Source organism: Chenopodium quinoa, unplaced genomic scaffold (assembly GCF_001683475.1).
Source record: "Chenopodium quinoa cultivar QQ74 unplaced genomic scaffold, ASM168347v1, whole genome shotgun sequence".
Lineage (NCBI taxonomy): Eukaryota > Viridiplantae > Streptophyta > Magnoliopsida > Caryophyllales > Amaranthaceae > Chenopodium > Chenopodium quinoa.
In genome coordinates, this window is record NW_018745024.1 from 4,017,587 (window position 1) to 4,033,591 (window position 16,005).

The 16,005-nt window shown below is 34.8% G+C and overlaps 2 protein-coding genes across 3 annotated transcripts; one reads left to right on the forward strand and one right to left on the reverse strand.

Moving 5' to 3' along the window:
* The first annotated feature begins 631 nt into the window (after window positions 1–631).
* Window positions 632–8,838, forward strand: LOC110708333 (pentatricopeptide repeat-containing protein At1g08610-like). 2 transcript variants are annotated; one of them, XR_002508708.1, is made up of 4 exons: window positions 633–775; window positions 2,854–4,774; window positions 5,764–5,870; window positions 8,732–8,838. XR_002508708.1 is itself a non-coding variant. In XM_021886443.1 (2 exons), exon 2 carries the CDS (start codon window positions 2,989–2,991, stop codon window positions 4,741–4,743), a length of 1,755 nt encoding a protein of 584 aa, XP_021742135.1. In that variant the 5' UTR covers window positions 632–775; window positions 2,854–2,988; the 3' UTR covers window positions 4,744–5,064. The 2 variants fall into 2 exon arrangements, 1 of the variants encoding a protein (XP_021742135.1); XM_021886443.1 differs by lacking the exons at window positions 5,764–5,870; window positions 8,732–8,838 and having other exon boundaries at window positions 632–775; window positions 2,854–5,064.
* Window positions 6,829–9,936, reverse strand: LOC110708334 (pentatricopeptide repeat-containing protein At3g04760, chloroplastic-like). Its single transcript, XM_021886444.1, has one exon. The coding sequence runs from the start codon at window positions 8,830–8,832 to the stop codon at window positions 7,084–7,086; it is 1,749 nt and encodes a 582-aa protein (XP_021742136.1). The 5' UTR covers window positions 8,833–9,936; the 3' UTR covers window positions 6,829–7,083.
* Window positions 9,937–16,005: the final 6,069 nt, after the last annotated feature.

Below are 16,005 nucleotides of genomic sequence, written 5' to 3' on the forward strand. Positions count from 1 at the left end.
TTAATGGTTATGGCTGTATCATGGTAGTTTCAAAGTGGTTTCGTAGAGCGTTGGAATTGTAGGGGCGTTTGAAGGCGGGGTCGTCGGTGATGGTGACGACTACAGTGGGGTCGTCGGTGATGGTGACGGCTACGGTGGGGACAGTTGTGGCAGTGGGAGGTTTTCGGTAGACCAAGTCAGGTGATGGTGTATGTTTTAATGGTGGTCAAAGTTGGTTATGGTTGTTGGGTGTAGAGGATTTTGGGGTAATGGATGATTCCCTTGGGGGGGCTGGGGAATCATGATGGAAGGAAATTGGGTAATCAGAGGGGAAAGGGAATTATTAAATAAGACAAACAAACAACATTAAAGGGAATCATAGCTGTTGATTCCCATTCCGTTTCTTGAAACCCCCCAACCAAACGCCCGAAAGTAATGCAAATAAAAAAAACCGGAAGGAGTATTTAATGAGGTTGCCCAAGTTAATCTCCGTGATAAACAAATTTCATTTATAAATTGCGGGATACCTGAGTTAGCGGCTTTAAGGCAAAATCGCTAACTTGTAGCGATTTTACTCATTTTCAGCACTAAAATTACACTTTTGTCCCTGTGAGAAGCAAAATTTGTTTATCACCGACATAAACTTATATTTCCTAGTATTTAATAGGCGTGTAACAAATTAAACTCTCCCAAATTGTTTGTTTTCCTCTTTCTAGTCTCTACTTCATAGTACTCCCACCATTCGGTTCTTGTGCAGCTCGCCACGACCGTCACCGTCCACCGCTACTACTTTCCGGTGAGCCACCTCAATTTCTTGTTTTTTTTTTTCTTACCACTTTAACACCTTTCCACCGCTATTACAAACTGAAATTGAGGGAGTTCTTCATCCTACACTAATTTACTTCGTATTTGGGACATTTTTTTAGCCCTTTAATACCCATTTCCCAAATTAATAGTATTGGCACTTTGTGAATTTAATTACTATACCCTTGGTTTTGTATAGTGAAGTTTAATTTTTGTTGTTTGTTTCGTTAAGCATATGATATTTTTTGCATTATAGTTTTGAATGATATAATATTGTTTCAATTTTATTTGGCTAAGTTGTTTTAGTTATTGGATTGGAGGGAGAAATAAAAAAGTTGGGTTTATCCAAAGAATTGTATTAATTAATTATCTTAAGTGAGTTTTGAGTTGGGTTTGTTGTATATTTTAGAAAGACTATCTTGATAATTTCTTTGCAAACGGTGGATAATTTCATTTTGTGGCATTTACCCTCAAATGTTTATTATAAACTTTGGGTAATTAGATGCTTTTGTAGGTGAATTTTTGATATTTCGGGTTATTAGGAGGTTTTTCTTTGTTTTTAGAGTTGTGAGAATCAAGGTTACTTTGATGTCTATGATTTTCCAAATAAAACATGTTCAAGTTTTGTATCCCATGTGGAACTTGGATGGCCTATGTGCTGCCCATGAAGCAAACTAGTTTGTTTTTTACATGTTAACAACGATGATGATAATTTTGTTGTGAATACACTAGTTGAATCTTGAATATGAATCTGAAGTACGTTTTTATGTCATGACTCACGCACACCTACTTTCTAGTGCTACTTTAATTAGTTGTAATTATATTTCGTATTTGGCATCAACCGTGGCGGAGTAGTAAGTTTTATATATGATCTATTGTGATTTGAAATGAAGTTGGACTATATAAGTCTATTGCCGTGTAACTGTGTGGATATTATTATGTAAGTTTTTGAGTTTGGATATTCGTGTTATTAGTCATCTTCTTGGTTGTGAATGGATAATATTTTTTTTTTAGTTGACACTATTTGACTTTTACACTATTCACAAACAATACTTTGACTAGTTTTTGTGAATTATAGCTACGATAAAATATAGTTATATGGAATCTTGTTTGAATCATCTCAATTTATATTTTATTAATGTACACTTCTTATTATTTTACAATACCGATAATTAGAGATATTAATCGCTAAAATAGTGCGTTGGCAAGCGTGATAATAGAAAGGTCTCAACTTAAAAAAACGGAGGTATTATTTGGTAGAGATGTCTTGGTAGACCCCCTAGAAAGGTGTGACAAACTGCAAAGCCAAGTGGTTTATTTTGAGTAGTTTGCTTAGGAGACCTCTTAATGGTGATGAATGACATGTATATTGAATGGTGTTTGTGTAAAGTATACATGCTGAAAATTGTTTGTCTTAATTAAATATTATAACCTCCATAATGTAAAAAATTCAAAGGAAGAAGTTTTGAGGGCTCATCTTGAGAGTGAGGCCTGTGAGGGGCAGTGAAGTTTATTAGAAGGTAGCCCATGGGCATCACTTGTCGGTGGGCAATTAGTAGGATGGAACTAATCTATGGTATTATATTGATGTGAAAAAATAATCATACTGAGTCATGAGGATTTTTTGTAACTTTATTGTAATTTTTTTTTTTTGGAGAGGGGAGGGGAATAGGTTAAGCTGCACACTTGAGTCTGTATATCTATTAATTAATCTACAAATTGTTCATGGATTCTTACTTTCCATGTATGTGCTTGCTTAATGTTTTTTGTATGGAATGAATTGTGTACATGATGTGGTGGAAATTGCCAGATTTCTTCCGATTTGCTTGTAAGCAATGCTGTTCTTTTCTTAACGTTCCATACCTATTTTCTATGCTATGGGAAATCTTAGGCTAAGGTTATACGCCTAGATAGAAAACTAAGCTTTAGTTTTCTTATTTCGACTTTGATGGGATTATTTCTAAAGATTTTTCAAATATTGTCCTTAATTTGTATCTAAAAGTTTGACACGGAGTATGTTCTTTGAATTCTAAAATTTTAGTTATGTGTTCATGACCTTTCTTGTTGCAGGTTTTTTAAGAGTTGAGGGTTGCTGGAGAATTGGAGAACACTATTATCTATTGATAGGGATACTGGAATTTATCATGAGACAGAGTGCTTCTATAGAATGAATGTCAGCAACACCGTTGAGTACTGAAGTTAAGGATGGTGCCTGCAACTACTTCTCAGCACTCTACAGTCGAGATTTCTTGTTTACAAAGAGTGGATTTATGTCATAACAGAAAGGACGCTACTTCTAGTTTTGTACATTGTGCTAATGTGAAACCATGTCAGTCTGAATTAGCTTCTCTCTTAAAATATAGCCATGCATGTCAATTTTGGTTACAAAGTCCTAGATTTTGTTCTAGGCGAGATAACTTCCAGTTAAACTGCCGAGCTCAGCATGGTAATGTCTGCATAAATGATGTTGATGAGATTAGACAACAGAGACATACGCCTGGTGCACAGAAGAATGCTTCACAAATTAGTTTAAAGAAGCCTGTTTCATCATTAGAAGGACCCTTTGTTGAGAACAGTGAGCTTAAAAACAATCATATTCTTCAAAAATACTGCAGCTTTGGAAAGCTATTTGAAGCAACTAGGTTGGTAGAGGTCATGGCCCGTCAAAGTCAAATTCCTTACTTCCCTTCTTGTATTAATTTGATACGCGGTCTCATTAAACAAAACCAGGTTGAGAAAGCAGCAAAGGTCTTGCAAATTGTGGTAATGTCTGGTGGTGTTCCGGATGTTATCACATACAACATGTTGATTGGGGGATTGTGCAAGCGTGGGGAATTGAACTCTGCCATTGAGTACTTAGACGATATGAGCTTGAGTGGCTGCTTACCAGATGCAATCACGTATAACACAATCATCAGGAGTTTCTTTGATAGGGGCAAGTTTGATCAGGCTATTTCATTTTGGAAGGACCAACTTAGAAAGGGATGTCCTCCTTATACTATCACGTATACAATCTTGCTAGATTTGGTTATGCAACATTGTGGGTTAGTAAGAGCTCTTGGTGTGTTGAATGATTTTGCTGTTGAAGGCTGTTATCCTGATCTAGTTACCTACAATTCACTGATAAACTCCAGTAGTAAAAAAGGAAATTTCAAAGAAATGGCTTTGGTGATGCATAGTCTAGTTTCTCATGGTTTGGAGCCAAATTCTGTGACTTACAACACTATACTTCATGCTATATGTAGCCATGGTTATTGGGCTGAAGCGGATGACATTTTGTCAATCATGAATCAAACTTCTCATCGTCCAAGAGTTGTTACATATAATATCTTAATCAATGGTTTGTGTAAGCATGGGCTCCTGGATCGTGCCATAGATTTTCTTGATCAAATGGTTAGCAAAAACCTTTCCCCAGATATAATCACATACAATACCCTATTAGCAGCCATCTGCAAAGAAGGAATGTTGGATGAGGCTCTTTGCATTGTTAGGCTTTTAAGTGATAGAAATTGCTCTCCTGGCTTGATTACTTATAACATTGTCATGGATGGTTTGGCGAAGAAAGGTTCTATGGAGAAAGCAATGCAGGTGTACAATGAAATGATTGATAAGGGAATTGTTCCAGATGATATAACTCATCGTTGTTTAGTCTGGGGCTTTTGCGGGGCAGATAAACATGATGAGTGTATGGAGGTATTAAGGGAGATGAATAGAAGAAACCACAAGATTCAAAACAGGTTTTATAGGTTTATTATTCCGGAATTGTGCAGAAATAAGAAGCTGGATATTGCTATACAAGTTCTAGAAATCATGATCTCCAACCAGATCAAGCCAGATGAAACTGTTTACACCAATTTAATAAGAGGAGTAGCTGCTTATGGTGTGATTGAAGAAGCTCATGAACTGTCTTCTAAGCTAGTTGAATGGGGAATTCTAAGAGAAGGTGTTAAGCTGAATTGAAACGCAAATTTTGACTTCTTCAACATTCCGAGTATGACCCCTTCTGCATCATATTTTCTCTGCTTTAGCACAGTGTTATTTATTTATTTATTTTAACGTACTTTAATTCCTTCTTTTACCAAAAAAGATTATGAAACTGAATTTGGGCTTGATCAAGGCAAAAAGAAGCACATAAAGTTCATGCTGCCTATATTATCTAGAATTTTCTTTGCCCTGTGTAGGATTAGTTTTCATGGTTACTGCCTTTTGCAATTTGGGATTTCCATGTAAAAACTTGCTGCTTTTATGAAGGCGCATGATATTTAACTATGTCTTACTTTATGATGTATGTAAGCATGAGTGTCTTTTCTTTAATTGGTTGATTCTTAGCTATGCTATGAGCCCAGATGCTGGTAACATCCCAAAGGGAGCACTGTCTGACGTATTGATAAACTAGACTGTCATATGTTGTGGAAACAACTTCAAATTTATTTTTTGACAAAATGCACTTTCTTTCATGTCTCTTTAGAGCCACTTACTCCATGAAATAGAGCTTTATGCGAAAGACAGAGTGGAGAGAATGTTAAGAACTTTGACTTACAATGCTGTCTGCTTATGATTATCTGCTTTCAGCTTTCTGTTTTATCTGTTTCCCTTCTCCTTTCCTTAATCCTATGATGCATATGAGCATGGTTGTCTTTGCCTAATATTTTTTTTCTTGGCTATAATATGATGCCGGTAATGTGTGATATTATTTTTGGACTGGTATATGCTGTGAAATACATAGCTGTAGATACTTTTGGTTCATCACTGCATTTTCTGTCACTTTTTAGAGCCAGTCGCTCCTTGTGATTAAACTTCTATGTAATGGAGAGGAACTTTGACTGACAATGTGGTCTACTCATGGCTGGCTTTCACTTATCTGTTTATCTGAATGTTTGTCATTTCATAATGTTGGACCTTAGAAATGTATAATGGTTTTTCAAAACTATATCAATCAATTCATTTCAGCTTTGCCTAATTTATTGAATTTGGTGTCAGTTGAGCATCTGTTATCTTACATCTCCTGGTTTTGAGAACGAGTATAAAGCAATCTTGAATTTGTGCCATCAAAATGATTCCAGGCCATCTTCACGCATCTGATTTTTGTAAGTTGGGCTTGTCAATTTTATTTCTCACTCAACTTCCTTTCTGTTACAATATGCAAAACATTGATGTTTATCTGATAAATAATTGCTGCTAATGGGTCTATGGCTTATTTTACTGCAAAGTTTATTTCTTACTAGGTGCAAATCATATATTCTGCATATTCTGACATCATTCTGTAAATTATGTTTTAGAAGATGAGGCAAATAACTTGGAGGTTAAGTAGTTTTAAGTCGCTGATACAGTGCCACTATAATCTTTTTTCTGTCTGCCATGGAGATAGGAAAAAAAAAAAAAAAAAAAAAGAGAAAAAAACAAGTGCTACTTGCATTCTAATTATGAAATTAGGATTAGGAATATCTACATGACTACTACTGACAATGTGATCTTTGTTAGGGATTTCTGGTACTCATTTACTTTTTTGCCTTGACCTGGTCCTTTAGTAGGTGGAACTCTTGACAGGGTACGTCTCCTTCCTTGTCACTAACAAATCTTAAACATGGGGCTGATAACAAGCTGAGATGAACTCGAATTTGGGTCAGCTTTACTTAGGTAGAAAGAGTAGTATATAAATGCTGTCCAAGTTTGAATTTTCTTGCTTGGAAACTCTAAGTTCTGCTTGGCCATTATATGTGCCATTATATGGCCATTATACTTGGGTAGAAAGAGTAGTAATACTTTAAAGCTGTTAAATTACTTTTCCTATATATGTGCGCATACTTCAATATTGGACACACTATATTTAACAATTGAAAAATAATCAAATACAATTGTACTATTGTACATCTTGTATTGGAATTTAAATACTCGACCGTTTTTTTTTTTTTTTTTTTTAAATACTACCTTGACAATTAGCTTGAGCAAGAAATCATATAGAATTTGTATTGTCTATAATCTAGTGAGCAACTTAAGGCTACTTTAAAGTTGCTTCATTTCTATCTACATGATTAAGAAATCAAATACACATATACTTGTGACTTCAAATTTTTAAACATAATTTACAGGGCAGTACATGTGGTAAAAGTAGAAAGTGAAATATTTACACTTTTGCTGAAATATTTCTGGTAAATGACAGCGTAATGACAAGCTTCTAGTTGCCATCATTAAACATGTATGGAATTTTGGGCTTTCAAGAAGAGCTGTTTATATACATTGGCTTATATAGTTAGACATATTGACATAATATCACATATCACTTTTGTTGTTGGAATACTTTCATATTCCAGAGGCTGCAAGTTCTTTCTGTGTAGAAAGAACTGGAAAGGCCTTACTCAAGCGTTTGAAAGATTCAGCGGAAACTGCATCCATTTCCATTAGGGTGTTTGCCAATTCCATAGCCTCGTCACGCCACCCTGCGAATCCTACCCCTTCAATCAATAAAATATAAGTTGTTTCATTTGGCTGACAACCCTTTTCAACCATCTGTCCCAACAATTCAACTGCATCTGTCAGCCTACGTTCTTTGCAAAGGCCAAGTAGGACCATATTGTAGCTAATAACTGTTGGTTTTGTGCCAAAGTTCTCCATGTCCCTTAGTAATTTCATAGCCTCATCGACCATCCCATCCCTGCAAAGACAGGATAGAAGGGCATTGTAAGTAATCTCATCAGGATCAACCCCATTCTTAAACATATCTTCTACCACTTTCATAGCCCTTGTTCGATCCCCGACATTCCATAATGCACTTATCAGACAGTTGTAGGAGCTTGCGTCTGGATCACAACCCACCTCACCAAGCTTATCAAAAATCTCTAGAGCTAGATCAGCCTTCCCATTCTTGCACAGAGCTGCCAAAACAGTGTTATAATTGACAATATCAGGCAAGCAGCCATTAGAAATCATGAGATCTAAAACGCCAATCGCCAAATCCAATTTCCCCTCTTTACAAAATGTTGAAATAAGAGGATCATAGCTATAGTTATCAGGTTTTAGGCCTTTTTCCATCATAACCTTCAGCATTGTTAGAGCCTCCTCCACCTTGCTCGCACGACATAATGCACCAATCAGTATGCTATAAGTGACAACATTAGGCTCAGATCCTCGAGACAGCATCTCTCTCACCAATTGCTCCCCTTGTTCCCATTTCCCTCGGTCTAGTAACGCCCGTAACAGGATGTTGTATGAGATTACATCTGGATGAGAACCTTGGGAGGGTAAGTTCCGAATAAAAGCAAATGCTTGATCCACTGACCCTTCTTTGCACATCCCTCTAATCATGGTGTTGTAGACATACACGTCGGGCACGAGCCCTCTTGCTAGCATATCATCGAATACCTTCATTGCTTCATCAGTCCCACCTTCATTAAGAGTAGCTTCTATCAATATAGTGTAGGTAACAACAGTTGGTTGACAATCATCTTTCAATAACTTTTCCAAGACTCTCGAGGCCAAATCAAGCTTCCCCCTGCTACAAAGACTACCTATCATGATATTGTAAGTGACTATATCAGGTGAATATCCTTTAGCCTTCATTCTATTAAGCAGGTTATTAGCATCTTCAATCCTATTTACCTTGCAGAAACCACTGATCATAGCATTATATGCAAATAAATCCGGCTCGCCTTTCGATTCCAATATATTCATCACCTCTATTGCTTTATCAACCTCTTTGCTGTTGAAAAACCCTTTAATGAGCTTTGTACTGAGGACTAAATCAGGCTGATAACCCCTGCTCACCATGCTCTGAAGAAAATAGAAAGCCTCATTATAGTTTCCTGCTTTATATGACTTCTTGATTGATTTTAGCAACTGTGTCTCTTTGAGATCAAATGGTTGCGAAAATGTCGGTCGAGTTTCGACAGAATATGCTCGAATTTTTGGTATATTTCTGTAGTAAATCTCATTTGGAATGCTCTTTTTGCAGGTAATTGGACAATTATGATGATATGAATGCAACGAAGGTACTCTGAGCTCTGTAATATAGGGAAGGCAATTAGGGAATAGTTCAGTTGTGTATATTGTCATCTGGTTTTTTTTTTTTTTTTTTTTTTTTTTTTTTTTTGGGTTGTGCCTCAAAATTTTGTTTTAACATTCATAGTTTCTGCATATTTCAAAAGATAGAAAGAAAGATGATTCTTGCAAAAATCTGTTCTCTATCTTTCTTTCTTTTTTTTAATGTTTGTTTTTAATTTTTTTTTTAAAATTTTTTTTGGGTAATAATAATCAGAAATTTAGAATGAAGAGGTCCTATTGGTTGTGGGAATTTAGAAGGTTGGACAGTGAGATAAGGGTATGCACGTGTATGTCTAAAAGCCTAACACTTGGCTTAGTTGGTAGTTTGGGATTATGTGTCAGAGTATGTACCCCATGCACAATTTTGAGGATGGATGTCCACCAGGAATGCAAATATCTCTCTTTTGTGCTCCCTCTAGTCCTGTGTCTTTTTAGCGCCTAGCGTGTAAATTTGACTTAAGCACTATTTATATACATAATTTTGATCAATATTTATGTTCTATAGTCTATAGTTAAAATAGTCTCAATGTATGTATACTACTCCGTATTGTTGTTTCCAAATATCAACTTTATTTAATTTATACCTATTGCTAATTAAAAAAATATCAACTTGACTTGATACATTTTCTTTATAGAAAAATGTGTGAAAAAATTATCTAATAAAATCCTCTTTTGGTTAGTCTTATTAAAAAAAAAAAAAAAAAAAAAAAGTTGTTTAAACATATCATATGTGAATAATGTGATTCCGGTGGTTGGCCAAACTTGCCAACATTGAATCCCATGGAAGACTGGAAGTGACTTAATGAGACCTATTTTTTTTTTTTTTCCTTTTATCACGTTTTCTATTGCCTCCCTCCATCCTTCTTTTATTTTTATTTCTTTGGTGAAAGAGTGACGGAATTGATCCAATTTTAGGGGATTTTAGTATTGATTCTCATCACCCATCTTTATGCCTCTCTAAAAAAAATAATAAAAAAAATACGATAGATCTTGTTGGTATTGGTGTTACATTGTTACTCACTCTTCAAGGCTTAATCCTCTCAAGATAAAATCGACTTCATGCTATTAAATTTTCTAGGTATAATGAGATATTGTTATACACACTCGGGTGCGCGGATGCATGGTGAACCCAAAGACATTTTTTGTTCTGTCTTGATAATTGACTAATTGTTGCTCAAATAATTATTTTCACAGGATTGTTTTGTTCGACATTGAGTATAATGAATTTGTGAGATTTTTATCATACTAGGGTTTCTGAATTCCTATCCCTTATTTCTCCCTTGAGACTGGTAAACCCGGTCAAAATTGATCCTAGATATTCAAACAATAAAAACTGAATTGGGTATCTATTTTTTCCGGATAAAATATCTAGTTTTTCGAATATTTTGGGTATCCGAACATTGTAAAAGGTACTTCGTAATACTTTCTTCGTTTTTCTTAAGTGTTATCCTTTGAACAGCATATAGTTTTAGGCAAATTAATCAACTTGAATATAAAAAAAAAAAATTGTAAGGGGAATAGGTAGGATATTAAAAAATTATAAAAGAACACAGTATGGTTAATTTTTTTATTAAAAAGTAAGGAATGTGAGAGGGAAAGAAATGATTAAAAAAAAAGTAGTGGTGGGTTTGAGTAGGGACCATAAGAAGAGATAGGTATATTATTTAAATGAAGTAGCCAAAAAAAGAAAGCGTGTTATACTCGACCCACAAAAGGAAAGTGTAACACTTTAAAAAATGAAGGGAATAGTTTAAATTGTCCTTGAATATTTGTGGCAGACATGACAATGCACAAATTTGACTAAAATTGGTATGATGTATGATTAGTCATTCGTGTTTTATAGGTTAACATGAAACATGACATAACCTAGTAGTTAAGACTTAGATGTTAAACTTGAATTGAGATCAATACGGGGTTTAGACAGGAAGAAAAAAAAATTCATTAATAAAAAATAGCCAAATGACACTTACTAACAAATTTCTAAGAAATCTAAACTTCCAAAATAATAAGTATATAACCTATATAACACCTAAGAACTAATTTCATTACCTATTCAATCAACAATCATCTTAGGGTTCGTTTGGCATCGTTGTAGTTTTATGTTTTTTTTTTTTTTTTGAAATCATATGATGCATGCATGACATATAATGAATTAAAAAGTAGTCAAACATATTAATATCATAATAATTTTAAAAACTGACAACAGAAAAGTGGAAACACATTTTTCTTGTTTTTTTTTGGTTTTTTGTTTTTTTTTTTCAAAAAAAAATTTGAAAACTGAGAAAAAAAAAAAACGATGTCAAACAAGCCCTTAATAAAAAAATTCATATGACACACCACAATATGTGAGTTAGTACCCTAATTCAGCTTAAAATCCACTAATGCATTGTCATTGGGTGAGAATACTCATTTGGTCCAATCCTCTAGATACTTAAGGAGATTATGAAACCCTAGATCTTCAAATTTCGTTAGAAGAACAAACAATGAAATTAAACACAATAATAGAATAATTATTATATAAAAGATGGGATCTATTTATTGAAAGCAATTAAATTTTTTTGGGGTTACCACCATTAAGAATACCAGTGGAACGAAGTCCCTAAAAGGAATCACAACTAAGACTAGGAAGAAAAGAGATGATAAAAGGAGAGAAAAAGGAGAAGAATGAAGGAAAACCTTCAAAATATAATAGAAAAAACCTAGCTATGGAGGCTAGAAAAACCATAAAATGGATAAACCCTCGAGGGACCAGAAAAACCCGACCTCTCAAGGAAAAAAACTAGAGAGAACCCAATTTGTTTCATCGTTTCGAGATCACAACCGTTTTAAAATTTTGTACAATCCAAGTTTTTGAATATATAAAAATTTACATCAAACGAAAGATTCATTGAATGAGAACTTTTACCCAACACATAAACTTACTTAGTAATGCGTTTTAATAAAGAAAATACAAGTTTATCACTTTGATAAACAAGCCAAGTTTATCAAATGACATTTATGTAATGACCTTGATATTTGTGCTTATATAATAAAATACTCATTGTAGTGCTTTTGTATAATTGTCGAGAAACTAGCTTAACGTTGATATTTCATAGACTTGAAACTCACAAATATTCAACTATTCAAGAATAAGGTAATTAAGATTAACATTAATAGAGAATACTCACAAGCAATCAATAAACATCTATCCTTTGGCGTTGACCGACCATACCTTTTATTTCTCCATTTTTCTTAGGGTTTTCGTTTGATCCGCAATGGTGATGTTGAGGCTGGCAAAATCTCCATTGAAATAACTTGAAGAAGTAGATGAAAATGATGAAGGTTGGTGGGGAAGAAGATAAAGTCTCCATTGAAGTGCAGCGGCTTGGAAAAAAAAAAGAAATGAAGGTAATGAAGACACAAAAAAGCAGTTAGCTAACTGTGAGAAGTAAATTACACAAACACCCTTCACTATATATCATCCTTTACCCCTTCACAAATTCAATTGCTTATCAAGATGAGAAACCTAGCAGCTTAATTATATTATATATTTTAATTTCAAGTTCCTATCTAGCTTTATTTGAATAAAGTGGAGAAAACATAAACTTGATCGAGAGTTTGATTATGTTATTAGCTCTATGTCCATGATGCAGGTGATATATTTTAAAAAGTAGATGAAGCAAATAATAATATTTTTACATTAATTTTAAATGCTATAAATAATTAGGGGTAAATATAGGTTCAATGATATCAATTAGTATAAGAAAATGTTAGAAAAATAATAGAAATAGGAGGAACATAATTCTTACTTTGATTCTGTTTGTTTGCAACTACAAAATAATAAACGAGTTAGTAACTTCAAGAAAATAATAATAAAACAACAATTAAATTAAATAAAAAAATGGGAGGATACTATCCGACTTACTCCGAAAAAACGACACAAAAAACAAGACTACCCTAAAATACGGTCAAAAAGTAGTGCACGACTAAGGAAAAAAGTGTGTGAACACGATATGTGAGTGATTAAGTGAGGTTATGGACGCGTGTTTTGACCGTACAGCTAGAGATGACACCAAACTGGACACATCGCCCACATACGTACGCACAAAAACCGAAAAAATACTGACAGGACACTTTTCCTGGGCACCGTGTCACGGTGCTGACTGTCGTGACACGGTGCAGTCTACCGTCAGACGGTAGAAAGCCCCGTGTCATGGCATTGTTCACCGTGGAGCGGCAAAACATGCCGTAACACGGTGCGCAGTTCCAGGTCAGTTTTGTGATTTTTCCAGATTTTAATCGATTTTAGGTTCGTACTAATTACTATGTGAGAATAAAAACCCTCGGTCATGAGTTAAACAAAAGAGTAAACAGATGAAGGTTAGCACCAAACAACCACATAGCATTTAGGCACGATGATGTAAAAAAAGTTCGCAACCTAGAGTCAAGATCTATATTCAACTATTGGTCAAGCTTTGGGTGTCAAAAGGGTACCATGGTTAAGAGTTTGGACGCGTTAGCAAGGCAGCCTCCCTTGAGGGTGTATGCCAACGGGCGGCTCTGCGAGTTCGTGATGAAATCGAACTCGACTCCATGGTTTGGGTGGATTTCAACTCGGATGAACCCTTATTGCCATGAGCGTTTTTGGGTTGATAGAGCTTAAATCCCCCGGGGCTAAGACGCATGTAGAACACATACGTTTTTTTCAGAAAAATCGAAGGAAGTTGACTGTGAGAAGAGAAAATAAGCCACCGGACTGATTTTAGGACTGCCGTGACACGGAAAAAATTCCCGTACCACGGTACTGTGCACCGTCAAACGGTGCACTGTACCGTGACACGGCAGATTTTGCCGTGGCACGGCAGTAAGAAGATCTGACTGGTGCCCTGTTTTCCTTCGTGCGCAACCAAGTTATTCAATTTTTCCTACGGGACAGACCTAAATGCGACGTTAAAACGTCTATGCACATGCAAAAATGCCAAATTAATCACAGGAATATTTTTTTCAAGAATCTTTCAAGTCTCATCCACTCATCTTAATTAAATACCGATCACTCAAATCGATAAATAACTAAGAATCCTCCCCAGTGGAGTCGCCAAATTGTAGGCGTCGTTCGAAGTGCGTCTACGTTAAAGCATGTGGTGAATATACTTGGCACTCATAGGAAGTAGGAATTGACATAATACGATTAGGGACAAATAAAGTAGGGAGCCGCCAACAAGTTTTTAAGGAACTTGTAAACCGTTCACGGATCATAAAAGGCAACCACGAATAAGGGACAACGAAGGCAACAACGATTGACCCGTGAAGGTTACACCCCATTCATAATCCATGAGATTACTAACTCCATATGGTTCGGAACCACGAAAGGAGGATCGGGATGATGGTACGAAGTGAGTCATGGAGTCACATTCGCCCGTATTGGCCTCTACTCGATTCTTATAACGAAAAATGATTCCTGCCATCTCAAAGGCATACAAACAAAATATTCAATTTGCTCCAAACTATTATAAAGCTAAATTGGTTGAATATTAATGCAACATATAATTCTAAAATATTAGTGATAACTTTAATTAAATAACAAGATTGAAAAGGAACCTAAACCGGTTGTCCAAATTATCTTATTAGGCGTGATTTTCAATTACATATTCCCTTTAAACATGCAATATGGTGATCATAAAATAATAATAGAATAACATCAATATTGGAAGCAATTTAACAATAATTCCAACAATATAAAATCGTTAGAAAAATAATAGAAATAAAAGGAACATAATTCTTACTTTGATTCTGTTTGTTTGCAACTACAAAATAATAAACGAGTTAGTAACTTCAAGATAATAATAATAATAGGATAATAATTAAATTAAATTAAATTAAGTAGAGTTGATTTGGGGCCAAACCCTCAAACAGTTCTACCTTTCACGCCTTGGCTTAAGGACGGAACCACGAGTAAAGTACGGACTCCTTGGAGTGCTTGAAGAAGGAATTTTGAAAGAAAAAAGGGTAGGCTAGTGTTTAGGCTAGAGCATAGAAGAGAGAAAAAACTAGAGAATTAATTGATGCCCCGTACATCAGAAATGAGGGGGTATTTATAGAAAAAATGTGCTGAGGGAACACACGGAACCATAAATTGATAAAAACCCTAAAAAAGTATCCCGCGACACGGCAAACTGTACTTGACACGTGAAATCCCACCGTCAGACGGGAAAAATTCCCGTGACACGGTGCAAATTTTGTGTGACGCGGGAAATATTTAGTAAACGGGGGAGAAAACGCCTTAAAGGTTTACGCGGAAAGGACACGGAAATTCCCGTGTCACAGCAGGTTTCCCGTGTCACGGGAAATATAACCGTCAGACGGGAAATTTTCCCGTGACACGGTGGACTGCTGCCGTGGCGCGGAAATTTTCAGTCCTCTTTTCCGTCTAAATTCATTTTTAACCCTAATTTCGTTCAGCATTTTAAGTGCCGATTGATAATTTCGGGCCTTTTTCTGATTTTTTGTTATTTGGGCTAAAATAAGAAAATAAATAAATAAAATAAATAAAAGGTTTGGGCCAAAAATAAATAATAAAATAATAAAATAAAAAAAAGGTTTAGGTTAAAATTAAATAATAAGCTTGGGATGAAATTAAAACTATACTTTTACCAAACATCAAGACTAATCCATGGACTATTAAAAAATACGAATTTAATCAAATACGATTTTTAAAGCACTCTCGGGATTAAATACTGAACCCGACCAATAGTGGCGGTGAAAGGTTGTTCATCATCGGGTTTGGTTTTGGGGAGACATACACCTTAAGTCTCAAACTTTATCCTATAAAATAAAAGTATTGATTAATTTGGATTTTATACAATTAATACGTAATAGAATCTTTAAAATTGTACGTAGTGCATAAAATTCTTAAGTTCATTTATTCTAAACAATTAAAGAAAGAAAGAAATAGTTTTAAATTTAACACTTTTATATTTATATATCAAACTAGTTTTTGGGTCTATATTACGTGTCGAGTTATTAATTGTGATGCATAATATTCGTGATTTAATCTCACTTTTAATAATTTTTGGTCTTTATTTTGTTTTGCAATAATTTAATTAATATGGATAAATAATTAATCTTTCAAAAATTAACCTTGAGATTTAGATCGAATATGTTCAACTCTTGTATAAATCGTATATCTATAGATTTGAAATACATGCT